Below are 18,705 nucleotides of genomic sequence, written 5' to 3'. Positions count from 1 at the left end.
TAATGACATGGCCAAAAGGTCGTGTAGATAGTCTGAGCACGATAGAGAAATATTAGTTGGCATCACTAATAACATTACCACATGGTCAACACCTATTCGATGTGGTACTTTAGACCTCAAGTGGAGGATTTTTATTGGCCGATACTTTATCTTTATAACCTATATAAATAGTTTATTTTACACATTTTAGGACATTTTGATCCCAAAAAAATACAATAGCAATACTTTATATTCTTGTGCACCAAGCTTTCTTTATCATTAGTCTTTATCTTAGTAGCATTTATTTCATCGAATCGTTCTTAGAGTTGAAGCTAGCAATACAAGATCTAGCTCTCTCATATACTTCATTGAACCTCTGAAGCTTTATACGATCTCTTATTTACTTTATTAATATTTTGTTGTTTTTTGTTTACTATCATCACAATATTCAATTGCTAATAATCAAATCTAACGAGTTAAACTAAGACATATTAAAATAGTTAATTTGAAAATAGATTCGGATAAAAATGATTGAAAGTTCTTCATCAAGAAATGCACAAATCCATTAAAATCAATAAGGCTTTGATATCAGTGTTATATTTCTTTTTGGAGAACTACGCTAACGCCAAGGTAGAAAATAATATGAATGAAAATTTGTTTTATATAAATATTAAAATTACATACCTTTAATTTTTATTAAGATAATATAGATTAATATGCATCATTACAAAATAGCATGCAGCTAGTATTACTCAGGGTAGAGGTTTTTACTACATTGTATTAAACTTTTGCTAAGACTAAGAAATTAATATTCTACTGAATCAATTATAAGACTGCTTCTACATAATTGAACAACTCATTATTCTAGAAAAAATATAACAATAATAAATGCAATATCCAACAGTCTGTCCATGTAGAACCAATTAATCATAATTAATGGTATGAAATCCCCAAAAAAAAGGACATGAAGGATATTATTTAAACGTAGTTGTTGATCTACTGATCACGCTACTTCTTCATCATACTTAAAAAAGAATTTTTCCGTGACACACGGTATGCCAAGGGACCATATGATATATATAATCTTGGATTAACTTATATATTGTAATTTATAAGTAAGGATTAATGAATGAACCAATAAAATATAATTGTGGCAAGTATTCATCTTTATTACTTGAGGAACTTATTAAGACCTCCAACATCAGTCTTAGCCTTATTTGTTTGTGATTAATCGGTTTGAATTTGAATGATTTAGATTTTAGACTATTAAGTGTATTGATTTATATTAAGATTTAAGCACTCGTTTGATTTGAATAGGTCTTAATTGTTATGATCTTGAAAAAATCTTAATATCATTAAGACATAAAATGGTAGGAGTATATTTTTTTAGACTAACTAAAAAGGAAAGAGTGTAATACAAATTGAGACACTAAGTTTTTTTTTATCAAGTTAGATTTGTTAATCGCCACAAAATACACTGAAGGAAAATCACTTTGTATATGAAACGTATATACAATACAAATGGGGCAATGATAAATATTGAATAACTCAATAAAATATAACTGTGGCAATAGTATTCAACTCTAATTAAAGAACTAATTAAGACCTTCAACATCAGTCTTAACCAATTGCTACCCCTCCTTAAAATTATTTATTTGCATGTTGTTAGCGTTGACATTTAATATAGTATGGAATAACTTTTCAAAAAAGTTTTCTAATTTTAAATGTTGATAAGTTAATTTTTATAAATATTTTTTTTTAAAAAAATAAGTTGTTAGTTTTTTTCTAAAAAACGGCGTATGTAATAAAATTATAAAAAAAAAAAACAAAACAAATCTCATAAGCCGGATAGATGATTAATCTATATAGATTATCTCCTCTCCACTTCCACCACAAAAAAAATAAAAATAAATAACTTTCACATTTAGCAAACATAAAAATCAGATTGTATAAATCATTGGGGGCATCAGATTTGTATAAAATCGCTGGCAGCCTCTCATTTGTATAAATCGTTGGCAGCCTCTCGTTTGTATAAATCGATGGCAGCCTCTCAATTCAATTTTATGTGTTTGTATATCTGCATAAAATTTGAATTTGTATACAATTGAATCAAAATAAGGCGTTTGTATATCAAATCTCTCTCTCTCGCTTTATACAAACACAAATTTACATTATATTTTGTATAATCTGTGTTTGTATAAAGCGAGAAAGAGAGAAAGGAAAAAGAGAACTGGGCGGGGGAAGATTTGTATTGTATAATTATAAGTGAATAGGACGAAGATATATGTATTTGCATGTGTATATACAATTTTCTCTCGCTTTATTCAAACAGAAACTCAATTTATACATTTGTGTTTGTATAAAGTGAGAGAGGCGAGGGAGAGACTGGCGAGCGAGAGAGGGAGAGTGCTGAGCGAGAATTTCAGGGAAAGAGGCGAATGGCAATAATTTGCTACGGATTATAATTAAATCAAACTGTTATTATAGCATTTAATTTGAATTAATACTTTTGAGACTATTAACTTATCAAACACCAAAAAATAACTAAACAATCACTTACTTTAAAAAAAATTAATTTTGATGAAAATCATTTTCCTTCCTACCAACACATTGAATGAAACATACAATATCAACAATTGAAAAGTATCTTAGAATACAAGTCTAGGATTATTTCAAATGCCTTTTTTCCAATCATACAAAAATAAAAACGCAATAAGTACCCTGCTATATACAGAGTAATAGGACAAATTACTACCTATGTTGATACCAAAGTCTCAAATAATTAGTTGATCAATAAGTAATTTGATAAATAATGTGAAGCAATTACCCTTTTCAATTCACAGGAGGTGAAAATATTATTCATAATTACATTGATTTTTGAATTCTCTTTTACCAATTCCTCTTATGATGTTAGTTATCGATTTATAATTATTAAATATATAATTTAAAAAATGCAATTTTTTTTCATCCGGGTATTCGGTACCGAAGGTGGAACTAATCGCGGGCAAGTCCGCGCTCCCTATGTTAAAAAGCTATGTGATAAACAATTTGATCTTATATGCACATGTATTTGTTACACATTATACCTTATTTACTTGTCTATCTAAAAATAATTTTTTTATTTTATAATCAAAACTACCTAACTATGTAGTAGTAACACTATCCTTCAAAAGGATCAGGGAAGTTGGTAAGTTGCAATACTTAAAAAACCAGTGTTGTTAGAGTTTGTCAATGTCTGTCTTATTCTTTTGAGAGTTGCTAAACCTAAAACATTGTCGTGTTTCCATAGTCAACATTTGTCCTAACTATAAATACACACACATTTTACACTCTAAAGCACATCAAAGCACACATAAAAGTGTAGCAACTTCATAAACTATATAGCATTTGAAATGGCATCCAATAGCTTCTTTGTTCTTCATGTTTTAGTCATGTTTTCTCTAGCAAGCATGGCACTTTCAGATTCTCTTTCACCTTCTTTCTACAATCATGTTTGTCCCCAAGCTTTGCCTGCCATAAAACGAGTCGTTGAAGATGCAGTCAGGAAAGAGAGGCGAATGGGTGCCTCTTTGCTACGTTTACATTTTCATGATTGTTTCGTCAATGTGAGATTCTTTGAGTTTCCTCTTTTCATACTTACATATTTCTACTCATGAGATAATATATTTCTTGTAAATGCAGGGGTGTGACGCTTCAATACTTCTAGACAAAACGGCTACTATTGACAGTGAAAAGACTGCAATACCTAATAACAATTCTATTAGAGGATTTGATGTGATTGACAAAATCAAGTCAGAGGTTGATAAATGTTGTGGACGTTCTATTGTGTCTTGTGCAGACATTGTGGCTGTTGCAGCTCGCGACTCTGTAGTTGCAGTAAGTTATTCATTTTGCTCTTGTCAATTTATTATTATATTAGTTCTAAAATAATGGATGGATTTTTGATGAAGCTAGGTGGACCAACATGGGAAGTTCCACTAGGAAGAAGGGATTCTACTACAGCAAGTAGAACCACAGCAAACAATGATATCCCACCTCCATTTTTGGACTTACCTGCACTTATCAACAACTTCAAGAAGCAAGGATTGGATGAGAAAGATCTCGTCGCTCTCTCTGGTGGCCACACTCTAGGATTTGCTCAATGTTCCACCTTCAGGAATCGTATCTACAATGACACTAACATCGACTCCACTTTTGCTAGCCAACGCAAAGCCAATTGTCCACGCAGTGGAGGCAATACTAACCTTGCTCCACTTGATCCAACTCCAGCTCTTTTTGACACAAAATATTTTAGTAACTTGGTGTCCAAGAAAGGACTTTTGCACTCTGATCAAGCACTATTTAATGGCGGTCAAACAGATAATCTTGTTAAGAAATATAGTACCAACCTCGGGAGTTTCTCTAAAGATTTTGCCGAGTCAATGATTAAGATGGGAAATATCAAGCCATTGACGGGGAATCAAGGTCAAATTCGCGTAAACTGCAGGAAGGTGAACGTCTAAGATAATGTTGATTCATGAATAATTGTTTGAAGAATTTGATTGTTTTTCAGTGTAATTGTGATTTTTACTCAAGAGCCTCTGTTCCATAAAATAAGTTAATTGTGAATGGAGAGACATTGTAGAGTTGTGTGGTAATTTGTTAATTATCGAGAGATTGTATCTTGTTGTTTTGATTGCTCAATAAATTCAAGATTTGGGAATGAATATGAAATTTCTTCATGACCATATCATCAGTAGAAATTTTTGTTCTCAAGTAGCCTAAGCATGAAAAAGGACACAAATTTCAAACCTTTGCTGTGTAGTAAAAGTAACTATTCCCTATGTGCTTGCACATCCTCTGTGAATAATGTTTGTGGTTGTTCCAGGTTTTGATTTATATTCCCTCATTGTATAGTTTGTTAATCAATATACAAGGTAGGGATCAAAGTCCAACAGCCATCACTCCAAAAGTAAATATCTTGATTAATAAAATATTTTTAAAAAAATTGAGATTTCAATTGGTCCAAAATTTGAATGAATTTTGTCACACCCCGAGCCTACACCCTGGGCGAGACTGGCACTCGGAGACCATTGTTGGCCCCAAGCGAAGCCTTGGCCTGGCTACTCAACTCAGCGGAAGACTTAACTCAACACAATATAAGTTCATAAAACAACTTAAATGATCAAATCTGCCAAAATGGCAACTTATGTCTCAAAATAGAATATCTGTAAATACATAGATGAGAGACTCAACTACTGTCTGACTGTCTATGAAGCCTCTATAATACCGAGATGGATGTTGGGACAGACCCCACAACATCCTAATAAGAGAAACTAGGAAAGTGAATAAAAGAGTCCTCCGGAGGAATGCAAAGAAGCTCACCACTGACTCTGGAGTACTCGACTAGATCAACGGCGCGTTGAATGTTGATCCTGATTACCTACGTCTACATCATAATAAGATGCAGGCCAACTGACATCAATACATTGAATGTACGAGTATGCGAGTTGGAATGTTAAACAACAACTTAAGCTTGAAAAGAGTAAGAAGGAACACTTACCTTGGCTCTGTACAACTCATGAATAATTGAACTCAATATAAAGCAATAAGACACATGCAATATATATAAAGCTTTTAAAACAGTGTAAACAATTTAGTTTGTTAAAGATAAAGCAATAACAAACTCAATTTTACTTATATACAAAAGTAATATAACTTTTGTGGGAGACTCTTTAACCGACAACCACCACTATGAGCTCTAGTGATGATACAACATTATACCTCACGTTGCCCAAGGACCATCCTATACCTCACCGTGATATAGGACCTTACTTAACTTAGTGGATCTACTAGCTTAACTTACGTGATCATCTAAAAAGTATGACCCGTTAACTCCCATGTTGGCTACATGGTTCTTATGGAGAGTTGAGTTAATATGAACTCGCGTTCCCAATTGGGTGCTCAATACTACTCCCAAAATATAATTTAGCTCATATGTGTTTTAAACACCTCTTTCTTTAGTTTGAGATAATTGCTCAAAGTTTAGCCCAAAGGCTCTTTTGGAATCGATGTTCCCTTTACTGAAAACTAGTCCAAAGGCTCTTTTGGAAATCATAGTTCCTTTCTTGCTCAAATGTGAAAACATTTATAAACTTCTTTGGGAATACTTAGTTCCCTAATAACTTTTGAGATATGAAATCAACTCTTTACTCTTTACTTCACTTGAAACTTGAGCCTTAAAACGAAGTTTAAACGTTTAATAAAGACTCTTGAAAACTTTAAGAAACTTTGCTTTGACTTGCTTCTTAACTTCTAGACTTGACTCTTAACTTCTTTGACTTTGATCTTAACTTTCCTTGAATTAGATTATGGATTCAAAGTTCATGATCTCATGTTTATGGATGATTTCATAATGTTTAGATGTACCTTAGAGTGTTGGAAACAACTAGAAAGCATAGGTTCATTGCTGAGGAACAAGTACGAAAAGGTGGGGAACAAATGGGGGGAACTAGCGTCCCTAGCGCTCTGAGAGGCGCTGGGCGCCAGCCCTCAAAGTTCAGAGAACTTTCTGTGGTGCGACGCGCCAGAGGCCAAAGTTCAGAGGAACTTTCGTGGCACTTTGGCAAGCGCGGCGCCCCAAGCCTTTGCCCAGAAAATCCCCGATTTTCTCCTTCGTTTTTCATCTCTAAACCCTCCAATCTTCCCTAGTTATTTCCCCAAACACTTAGGGTCATTAGTACTCTCAACTTACATCAGATCTAACTCGAAAATCCACCCGGAAACACGAATCAAATCAACAAGAAACTTCAACAACACAACCAATCAAGAACTTAATGATGTCCTTCAAGAACTTCACTTTTTAACATGTAAACAACCCAAAATCACTGAATTGAAACAAGTTGGTGTGTGGGTGAACTAACCCATCACTAAAAGATCTCACATACCTTAATAGGGATCTCCCCTGATGAAATCCACTCCAAAAGCTTGACGTTCTTGGCGAAATCTTGGTTTTTCTCCCTTTATTTCTTCTTTTCTCTCTTCTCCAAGCCCTAAGCGTATTTCTCAATTATCCAAACTAACTAAGTCATGTTTTTACCCCCAATAAATTCCTAAAAACGAATTAGGAAATTAATTAGAGAAAAGACTACTTTACCCTTCCCTAAATCCGGATTGGGACTTTCCTTAATCCAACATCCCAACTTCCGAAAGGCATATCTCACTCATACGATGTTGAAATTGTGTAAACTCAGCGGCGTTGGAAAGATATATCCAAGGTCTTTCCAAGCATATCAATATATGTTCCAAACTCATCATGAGCTAGGAGTTATAGCTGTTTAAAAATGTCCAAAACTCACTTTCTTAGCTTAGACAAAAATTTCCAGATTTCCTTATTCTTTCCAAAAATCAATATTTTTATATTTTCAACTATTTATAGTCGTTTCTAGGTGCGAGATGTTACAATATCTCTCCCTTGGGAACATTCATCCTCGTATGAGCTTTATTTCACAAAGCTAAGGGTGGTAACATCTAGTTCAAACACCCAACAAGTAAATGCAACAATCAACATGCTCATTCATAATTCAAAGAGTACTAAGAAGAGAATTAGTACCTTGATCTGCATTCCCTCTTGATTCAAAGAGATGTGGATATCTCTTCTTCATATCTTCTTCAGCTTCCCAAGTAGCTTCCTCAACAAATTGGTTCCTCCAAAGGACTCTGACTGAAGCTACTTCTTTGGTCCTCAACTTGCAAACTTGGTGATCTAAAATTTGAACCGGGATCTCCACATAAGATAAGTTATCCTTAATCCCAACATTTTCAGTTGGTATAATCAATGAAGGATCTCTCATGCATTTCTTCAACATAGAGATGTGAAACACCAGATGAACTATTGCTAACTCTTGAGGTAGCTCCAACTCATAAGCTACATTACCAATCCTCTTGGCTATGCAATAAGGTCCAATATACTGGGGACTAAGTTTCCCCTTCTTACCAAACCTCATGACACCCTTCATGGGTGAAACCTTCAAATAAACCCAATCATCTACTTCTAACTCTAATGGCCTTCTCCTAACATCTGTGTAGGATTTTTGACGACTTTGCGCCGTTTTCAACCTCTCCTGAATCACATTCACCTTCTCCATGTCTTGGTGAACTAAATCTGGTCCTATCAACCTTGCTTCACCAACTTCCAACCATCAAATAGGAGATCTGCATCTTCTCCCATAAAAAGCTTCATAAGGAGCCATTTGGATGCTAGAATGGTAACTGTTGTTGTAAGCAAATTCGATGAGAGGTAGGTGATCATCTCAATTCCCTTTGAAATCAATCACACAAGCCCTCAACATATCTTCTAAAGTCTGAATAGTGAGTTCTGCTTGCCCATCTGTTTGAGGATGAAAGGTAGTACTTAAGTTCACCTTTGAACCCAAGCCTTTTTGAAAAGATTTCCAGAACTGTGCAGTAAATTGAGCACCTCTATCTAAAATAACGGAGACTTGGACCCCATGAAGTCGTACCACCTCCTGAATATATAACCGGGCATAATCCTCTGCTAAATAGGTAGTCTTTACCTGTAAAAAGTGGGCTGATTTCGTCATTCAGTCGACAATTACCCAAACAGAATCATGTTGTCTGCGAGACCTTGGCAAACCTGTGATAAAATCCATATTAATCATCTCCCACTTCCATTCCGAAAGTTCTATATTCTGAGCCAAACCACCGGGCCTTTGGTGCTATACTTTCACTTGTTGGCAATTTGGACACTTAGCAACAAACTCTGCAATGCCCTTTTTCATGTCATTCCACCAATACACTTCTCTCAAATCGCGATACTTCTTTGTGGAACCCAGATTAATGGAATATCTGGAGCTATGAGCTTCCTCCATGATCCTCTCTTGGAGTCCACCCACCATAGGTGTTGACACCCAATTTTGGACTATATTAATCATTGAGCTTCTTAAATTTCAAATGATTTAAAATATTTGACTTTAAGAAAAAATCCGAGCATTTTTCAAGTAATTTTGTCATTTTGTATTTGTATTATTATTACTTATTTATTTAAGATAATATATATATTTATGTATAATTAGTACATTTTACGGATGTTCGAAAATTGTCACAAAAAAAAATGTTTTTAGTTTTATTTAAATATTTGGTTAATTAGTTTAATTGATAGTTTATATTTTTGAGTCGATTAGTTTATAATTAAGTTAATTATTTTATTTTTGTTAACATTAAGAAGCTCATTGATTGATTTATATTAATTCGTCTTACTTAGATTTTAGCCGAATTTGTTACTTTAACTCAATTTGAATATTTCTTAAACTCCAAGATCCAACCCTTTTAACCTCACTTTAAACCCATTTTTCAGACCCAACTTGGGCCTATTTAAAACAGGCCCATTACTTTCAGCTTTCCAATTTCCCTTTTTCCCACTAATTCCCAGCCCACTCCCATTTCCTTTCCAAATCAGCCCAATTCTAACAACATTACAATACATACAGCAATAGCATACCAAACCGACCCAGCACCCGTGTACTCTCGTTCTTCTTCCTCAATACAACGAGCAGAACCCAAAAAATGTGAGAAACAGTCCACTATCGCAGCCCTCAAAGTGTGACCCGAGTCCAGCACGCCCTGTACGCGCTGCATCTCCTTCTTCCACGCGAATCCAGCAGCTCACGTGAACCAAACAGCAGCAGTGTGCATTTTTCTTCTACCTCACACGTCAATATCCAACAACTCCCACAGCTTTCTCTGCAACAGCCGCCCACCTCGATCTTTTCGTCCGAAATTTGGGGGATTTTGGTTGATTTTTGGTACAAACGAGCAGCTCTTTGGTTCTTGAAATTTTTTGAATTGAGGATTGAGGAGGAGAATTCCGAGTCTCCCCTCATTCTCACTTGAATTTTTATCCTTTTTCCCCCATTATTTTGAACCCTAGTTTCGGCTATATATTCTTGGATCATTCATTTGTAAGGGGGGATTTTTTTTTGGGAGTTGAAAAATTTGGTGTTAAAAAATAAAAATAATAGTTAGAGTAAGTATTAAAATTAGCTAGAGTTTGGAGGAAGAAATCCACTTGAGTGAAAAGTTCTTGAAACTTCCCGTTTGTTGTGTTCTATCCATTCCAATCTCGCCGGAGCCTCGTGTGGTGGTGAAAGCTCTTTCGTGGTCAGTTCGTTAATGTCCTAGTTGCTGCCCAGGAAAAGGTAACATTTCCCCCTTTATAATATCCCTCATTTCCATTAAGACATGACGTTACTAGCTGCGTTTGTTCTCTGTTATTCGCTACCGAGCTGTGGGTGTTTTTATTAAGCGACTTTAGTGCCTACTCTTAGTGCTGATTCAAAGTTTTCTTTTTGCTGTTTTGTAGTCGGTGCTTCTTTGTTTCGAATTTTTTTCATCGCTTGCTTCTCGTTTATTTGTCTTGACGTTTGAACTCGTATCCCCTTGTTTTCGTTGTCTTAAACATCCGGGTTTATTCACTTTGTTACTGTTAATGTTCTTTGTTTTCCTTTTGAAATGAGGGCAGAGCCTAAAAAATAAAAAAAATAAAAATCTTTGAGTATGAAGTTGTATATTGTTTTAGCTATTGTTTGATGGGCTGTAGGAGTTGGGTTTTATCCATTTTCGGGAACCATGACGTTCTTATTGTCCTGCAGGTCATGTTTGAATTAAGTTTATGTCTCTATTTTGCTTAAATTTTAGTCGAAATCGCTTACCATTTGTAATCTAGTTCCAATTGCGAGCTTTATAGAATACTTAAGACTATACCATGTGGTCTTTCTCACTGATCAGATTGTTGTCTGGCATGCCCCCTTTACACTTTAAGTTGTCACTTGTCCATTGTAATGCCATATGCCTTTGCTACATCTATGTTTGCTTGCTTTACCAAGATTATTTTCTTTCATATGTATGTATTCTTGGTTCTCTCCAAGCTTGGACTCTCCACAATTTAGTATTAGGATTTTGTTGATCATACTAGTTTTGATTACTTCCTTGTTTAGCCTTATTTTTACCCTTAAACTTCAATGGTTTTTTTTCTTGTTGAGTTTGTCACTATTAAGGGGCCAAATGTCTGTTGATTAATATTCAGTAGCTCATCTTTTGTATTCTTAGAAGTTCTAACAGTAGACCTTGGCAGTGGTCCCCTTTTGGTCTTGAGATAATTAAGTTGATTTTAATTTTCAATTAAGTTATGTCTCATTTGCTTCCTTATCTTCGAATACTAATTTTGTTTTTTCTTTCTTTTGTTGCGTGAACCTTTCCCCGAGCCCGTGGTGGACTCCTTCTCTCTTGCATCCTCGAGATGAGCCGTAGAGGCTTAATTTATTTACTTTTTCTCCATCGAGTCCGCCCCCCAGCAAGCAGGGACTGATGTACAGGTCTTGGAGAAGTAAAAAACGGGCTGTATACATGACCTATACAGCTGTATACACAAGTATACACGGAAAAAACAGCGATATACAAGTCCAAAAATTGAAACAGGTGTTCTGAAAGTTGAATTAGGTTGTATACATTCGGTATACAGTCTTATATATAAACAAAATGGGCTGGGTTCATACGATATACACTGATATACAACTAGTGTATACAAAAACGGGATTGAGCCTAAGCCTAAAATCAGCAGCGAATTTGGCCCAAGAAGGGCCCAAATTCAATTTCTCCCTACTCTTTAATTATTCAATTATGATTATTTATTGTTTATTGTGTGTTGACTCTAACTTTTAAATTATTAACTAACATAATTAAATTCCCCAAACGATAAGTCATTTTCTTTGTATTGGCTTACTTTTTAATACACTCTTTTATTTGTTTTGTATTCATTTATCTTACTAATCAAATATATTGGCCATATTTTATCTTAATTAAAAAAAAAAATTTGTTCTTTAAAAGTTATGTTTTGAATGTCTCTTCCTTTAATCATCTTGCTTATTTAAATGGTTTTAAGTTAACACTTTTCTCAAATGAACCAAAAATAAAAATTGTGTGTGTTCTCTTTTTACCAATTGATTTAAAATGGTCTCATGCTTTAATTTATTAAATTGGTTAAAATTATTATTTTAAAAAAAAAATAATAAAATTTTAATCTAGTTTTTTTATTAAAATTCTAATCACTTGTATCACAAGCCAAATGTGTTATTATTGAAATCTTTTCTCTAAAAAGAGGATGTGCCATTTATCTAATTATTTTTCTTGAATTAATTAAATATTGTAATTTATTTAAATATTCCTATGTTAAATTTCTCAAAATTAGTCAAATCATTTTAAGTCAAATTGCCGGTCAACCNGTGTCCTCTTTTTACCAATTGATTTAAAATGGTCTCATGCTTTAATTTATTAAATTGGTTAAAATTATTATTTTTTAAAATAAAAATAAAATTTTAATCTAGTTTTTTATTAAAATTCTAATCACTTGTATCACAAGCTTAATGTGTCATTATTGAAATCTTTTCTCTAAAAAGAGGATGTGTCGTTTATCTAATTATTTTTCTTGAATTAATTAAATATTGTAATTTATTTAAATATTCCTATGTTAAATTTCTCAAAATTAGTCAAATCATTTTAAGTCAAATTGCCGGTCAACCACAAGTTAGCGGGCATTTTGAGGGCCTAACACCTTCTCGGAATGTACATTGAACTTCGAACCCTTTCATTTTTCAATTGATTTTATCTGTTTAAATCTTTTGGAAACCTTATAGTTTTTTCTTGATTTTTACTAAAAAAAAAAATTAAGTGGCGACTCTGTTCTTTTGAGAATTTGATTTGCTTAAACCATAAGTTTAATCGGTTTTTAAAAAACTCAGTCATTTTCCCTTAACGTATATTTTTAAATAAAACAATAGGTACGTACAATCTTTCTTGATATCTCAATACACCATCTCTCCCTTGTTCAAAAGCTAATACTCTTTGCTTATGAACATTTGCCTTTAAGTCTAGAAAAATGGGATCTTGGTCTTACTTTTCTTTCACTTCTGACACTAGTGATGATTCAGCCCCATTCGTCACCATTATTCCTCCTTCTGTGGAATCCATCAGTCGGACTCTTAAGCGTGCAAGTCTATGCACATCTTTCGCTAACTCTCTCTTTTTTTCATCAACATGGGCAGTACTACCCATAAACAACCTGCTCAAGGCATCAACAACAATATTCGTCTTACCTGGGTGATAAAGAATATTCATGTCCTAATCCTTGAGTAATTCTAACCACCTCATTTGCCTGAGATTAAGCTCTTTCTGGGTGAACACATATTGAAGACTCTTGTGATCAGTGAATATATCAACATGTACACCATACAAATAATGGCGCCATATCTTCAAAGCGAAAACTACATCAGCCAACTATAGGTCATGGGTTGGATAATTCTTTTCATGAACTTTCAACTATCTGGAGGCATAAGCTATAACTTTGTCATTTTGCATTAACACACAACTCAAACCAACTCTAGATGCATCACAATACACCACAAAGCCTTGAGTACCCTCTGGTAAAGTTAACACTGGCACTAGTCAACCTCCTCTTCAATTCCAGAAAGCTTTTTTTCACAAGCTTCAGACCATTGATACTTTGATATTTTCTGAGTCAACTTTGTCAAAGGAGATGAAATGGACGAGAAACCCTCAACAAATCTCCTATAATAGCCAGCCAACCCCAAGAAACTCCTAATATCAATTGGAGATGTGGGTCTAGGCCAATTCTGCACTGTCTCAATTTTTTGAGTATCAACTCTAATACAATCACCGAAAATAATATGGCCCAAGAATGCCACAAACTCAAGCCAAAATTCACATTTAGAGAACTTAGCATACAACTCTCTATCCTTCAAGGTCCGAAGAACTATTTTGAGATGACTAGCATGATCTTCTTCATCCCTTGAATAGATTAGTATGTCATCAATGAAGACGATAACAAACATATCTAAATAAGGTTTGAAGACTGTTCGTAAGATCCATGAACGCTGCTGGTGCATTGGTCAAACCAAAGGGCATGACCAAGAACTCATAATGACCATATCTAGTCCTGAGTGTTGTCTTTGGAATGTCACATTCCCTAACTTTCAACTGATGGTAGCCTGATCTGAGGTCAATTTTTGAAAAATATGTGGCACCCTGAAGTTGATTAAATAAATCATCTATCATTGGAAGAGGATACTTATTCTTGATGGTAACCTTATTTAATTGACGATAATCTATACACATCCTAAGGAAACTATCTTTCTTTCTCACGAACAAGACCTGAGTGCCCCAAGGTGAGACACTTGGTCGAATGAAGCCCTTGTCTAACAAATCTTTCAACTGCTTTTTCAACTCTTTAAACTCTGATGGTGCCATTCTGTATGGCGGAATAGAGATAGGACGAGTATTTGGAATTATGTCTATGTCGAAGTCTATTTCTCTCTCATGAGGGACTCCGGGTAGATCATCAAGAAAAACTTCTGGAAACTCTCTTACTATAGGAATTAACTGAATAGGAGGTACCTCAACACTTGAGTCATTAACTCGGACTAAGTGATAAATGCAGCCCTTTGAAACTAACTTTCTCACCTTAAGGTACGAAATGAAATGACCCTTAGGCACTGTTGAACTACTACTCCACTCTATGACTGGCTCATTAGGAATCTCAAACTTGACAACTCGAGTTCTGCAATCTATGGAGGCATAACAGGCATGAAGTCAGTACATACCTAGAATGACATCAAAATCTACCATGTCTAGCTCAACTAGATCAGCCATGGTGTCTTTATGATTGATGGAAACAGGACAATAACGATAGACTCTTTCTGCTAGAATAGACTCCCCAATAGGTGTGGAAACACAGAAGGGTTCACAAAGTTTCTTAGGAAGAATCTCAAACTTATTTACAACATAAGGAGTTACAAAAGACAAACTTGCTCCTGGGTCTAGCAAAGCATAAACATCAAAAGTAAAGACTTTGATCATACCAGTGACAACATCTGGAGAGTTCTCTTACTCATGGTAACTAGTGATTGCATAGAAGCGGTTTGCTCCTTCGCCAGTACCAGAAGTAGCTCTTCTAGGTGTCGCCCTGTCTGGTGGCCAACTGATGAAGATTGGGTTCTATTGCCCGGATTTCCACTACCTTGCATATTCTTAGGGCACTCCTTCATGAAGTGACCCTCTTGTCTACACTTAAAATAACTTGTCTATCCATCACGACATTTACCTTGGTGGGTTCTACCACACCTAGCACATGCAGGAGTCAAACTACCTCATTGTGCCACACTACCTTGGGGTTGTGCTGGTCTAGCCCTGAAGTCCTGCCAATTCTGGACATTATAGTCACCTTTGTTTTTGGGTGCAGGTGCACTAGTAGATGATGGTCCTGGCCCTTTTTGCTTCTGAAAGGACGAACGATTCACACTGCCCTTCTGCTGCCCAGTCTCATTCCCATTCTTAGCTTTCTTGTTTTTATACTCTTCCATGTCTCTCAACTTCTCCTCTTCAACCTACTGCACATAAACCATCAGCCTTGAGATGTCTATGTCGCCTATCAGCATCGCAGCCTTGCCCTCTTTGCTCGATAAACGACCCAAACCAGCAACAAATAAGCTCATTATGCTCCTCATGTCCTTAACCATTTCAAGAGCATAACAGGACAGCTGGGTGAACTTCAACCCATACTCATGCACACTCAAGAAATCCTGTTTCAGTGTAAGAAATTCTCGTACCTTAGCCTCCTTCAATTCTCGGGGAAAGAAACTCCCCAAGAAGGCTTCTTCAAAACAAGCCCAACTAGCAGGTGGTGTATTCTCAGGTCTACCCCCTTCCACTGATCGAACCATGTTCTAGAAACATCCTTCATTTGATATGCAGTTAGTTCAACCCTTCCAGCGTCAACAACATGCATCACCTCAAAAACTTTCTTCAGTTCCTCAACAAAATTTTCTGAATCTTCAGTAGTGACCAAACCAGTGAAACTTGGAGGATTCATTCTTAAGAATTCGTGAATCCTCGAAGTGTCAGTCACATCTTTCCTTGGTCCTCTTGGCTGCCCAACCTGGTTAGTCACTCCTTGGCCCAACATCCGGATAGCCTCACAAAATTTGGCATTAGTGACCTCGCCTTGAGGTTGCACGTTTGGTGCATTAGGTACCCCTTGCTCTTGTGGTTAAACATTTCTCCTAGTTGGACGACCTTGTGCTGCTCTTTGTGAAGGCATGGTTATCTGAAACACGCAAGCATGAATAAGAGGGAAACTTTTAGAGAAACTCTAGCGCACGAGATGGATATGAAGGAAGTAAAGAATTTCCTAAATGTTGCAGCCTTCTAAATATAGATGTGGCGCGCTTCACACCGATAACTAGGACTCTACAGACACGACTTCATAGACTCCCTAGGACTCTTGAATTTTGTATTTTGATACCAAGTTTATTACGCCCCAAGCCAATACCCTGGACGTGGCCGGCAATCGGAGACCATTGCTGGCCCCAAGCGAACCCTTGGCCTAGCTACTTAACTCAGCGGAAGACTTAACTCAACACAATATAAGTTCATAAAACAACTTAAATGATAAAATCTGCCAAAATGGCAAGTTATGTCTCAAAATAGAATATCTGTAAATACATAGATAAGAGACTCAACTACTGTCTGACTGTCTATGAAGCCTCTATAATACCGGGATGGATGTAGGGACAGACCCCACAACATCCTAATAAGAGAAACTAGGAAAGCGAATAAAAGAGTCCTCTGGAATGCAAAGAGGCTCATCACTGACTCTGGAGTTCTCAACTAGATCAACGACGCGCTGAAAGTTGATCCTGGTTACCTGCGTCTGCATCATAATAAGATGCAGGCTAACTGGCATTAGTACATTGAATGTACGAGTAGGCGAGTTGGAATGCTAAATAACAACTTAAGCTTGAAAAGAGTAAGAAGGAACACTTACCTAGGCTATGTACAACTCATGAATAACTGAACTCAATATAAAGCAATAAGACACATGCAATATATATATATATATATATATATATATATAAAGCTTGTAAAACAGTGTAAACAACTAAGTTTGTTAAAGATAAAGCAATAACAAACTCAACTTTACTTATATATAAAAATTATTTAACTTTTGTAGGAGATTCTTTAATCGACAACCACCACTATGAGCCCTAGTGATGATACCACATTATACCTCACGTCGCCCAAGGACCATCATTACCTTACTTAACTTAGTGGATCTACTAGCTTAACTTACGTGATCATCTAAAAAGTATGACCCGTTAACTCCCATGTTGGCTACATTGTTCTTATGGAGAATTGAGTTAATATGAACTCACGTCCCCAATTCGGTGCTCAATACTACTCCCAAAATATACTTTAGCTCATATGTATTTTAAATGCCTCTTTCTTTCGTTTGAGATAATTGTTCAAAGATTATCCCAAAGGCTCTCTTGGAATCGATGTTCCCTCTACTGAAAAACTAGCCCAAAGGCTCTTTCGGAAATCATAGTTCCTTTCTTGCTCAAATGTGAAAACAATTATCAACTTCTTCGGGAATACTTAGTTCCCTAATAACTTTTGAGAAATGAACTCAACATTTTACTCTTTACTTCACTTGAAACTTGAGCCTTAAAACGAAGTTTAAACGTTTAATAAAGACTCTTGAAAACTTTAAGAAACTTTGCTTTGACTTGCTTCTTAACTTCTAGACTTGACTCTTAATTTCTTTGACTTTGATCTTAACTTTCCTTAAATTGGATTATGGATTCAAGGTTCATGATCTCATGTTTATGGATGATTTCATAATGTTTAGATATACCTTAGAGTGTTGGAAACAACTAGAAAACGTAGGTTCATCACTTAGGAACAAGTACGAAAAGGTGGAGAACTAATGGGGGCAATTGGCATCCCTGGGGCTCTGAGAGGCGCGGGGCGCCAGCCCTCAAAGTTCAGAGAACTTTTTGTGGCGCTATGGCTGGCGCGACGCGCTAGAGGCCAAAGTTCAGAGGAACTTTTGTGGCGCTCTGGCAGGCACGGCGCCCCAAGCCTTTGCCCAGAAAATCCCTAATTTTCTCCTTTATTTTTCATCTCTAAACCCTCCAATCTTCCTTAGTTCTTTCCCCAAACACTTAGGGTCATTAGTACTCTCAACTTACATCAGATCTAACTCAAAAATCTACTCGGAAACACGAATCAAATCAACAAGAAACTTCAACAACACAACCAATCAAGAACTTAACGATATCCTTCAAGAACTTCACTTTTTAACATGTCACTACAAGAAAAGAGTAAAATTGTGACGGAATATTTGGAACGGAGAAGTCTGTCACAAATTGTCTTGGAATTTTGACGGATTTGTGACAGATTAATCTTATATAAATAAAAAAAATTAAAAGAATATTTTTACCTACTAAAATTCTGATAGTGACAGATTTGTGACAGATTTATAACAAATATTTAATATAAGTTTTGTCACAGAACATTTCCGTCACAAAATGATAGCAAATAAAAATAAATGAATATATGTCGTCACAAAATCATCACAAAAATTATGACGGATTTACATTCCGTCTCAATTTAATAAAAAAACAATAAATTATAAAATCTTTAACTTAATGAACCATTTTTTCTGCGAAAATTTTAAAAAATATTAGATGACCTTTTAACTTTGCCCCAAAATTTTCAACACTTTTAGTTTTCACTACAAGAAAAAACCTTTATTAAGACCAATATATAAGGCTGAGTCTATATATATTCTTGTCTCTAAAAGTATATCTATTG

The 18,705-nt window shown here is 35.4% G+C and overlaps 1 protein-coding gene across 1 annotated transcript; it reads left to right on the top strand.

The window, feature by feature from the left end:
- The first annotated feature begins 3,307 nt into the window (after positions 1–3,307).
- LOC125865274 (peroxidase 70-like) lies at positions 3,308–4,676 on the top strand. Its single transcript, XM_049545482.1, has 3 exons — positions 3,308–3,584; positions 3,661–3,855; positions 3,930–4,676. The coding sequence occupies exons 1-3, from the start codon at positions 3,372–3,374 to the stop codon at positions 4,479–4,481; spliced, it is 960 nt and encodes a 319-aa protein (XP_049401439.1). The 5' UTR covers positions 3,308–3,371; the 3' UTR covers positions 4,482–4,676.
- Positions 4,677–18,705: the final 14,029 nt, after the last annotated feature.

Source organism: Solanum stenotomum, chromosome 5 (assembly GCF_019186545.1).
Source record: "Solanum stenotomum isolate F172 chromosome 5, ASM1918654v1, whole genome shotgun sequence".
Lineage (NCBI taxonomy): Eukaryota > Viridiplantae > Streptophyta > Magnoliopsida > Solanales > Solanaceae > Solanum > Solanum stenotomum.
The sequence above is the reverse complement of the archived record's forward strand: the minus strand, read 5'-3'. Positions and strand labels throughout refer to the sequence as shown.

Excerpts from the sequence above, each read along its gene's own strand:
- LOC125865274 (XM_049545482.1), top strand. The coding sequence starts at position 3,372 with ATGGCATCCAATAGCTTCTTTGTTCTTCATGTTTTAGTCATGTTTTCT. Across the intron at positions 3,585-3,660 it reads TTCATGATTGTTTCGTCAAT|GGGTGTGACGCTTCAATACT; the intron begins GTGAGATTCTTT and ends TTGTAAATGCAG. Across the intron at positions 3,856-3,929 it reads CTCGCGACTCTGTAGTTGCA|CTAGGTGGACCAACATGGGA; the intron begins GTAAGTTATTCA and ends TTTTTGATGAAG.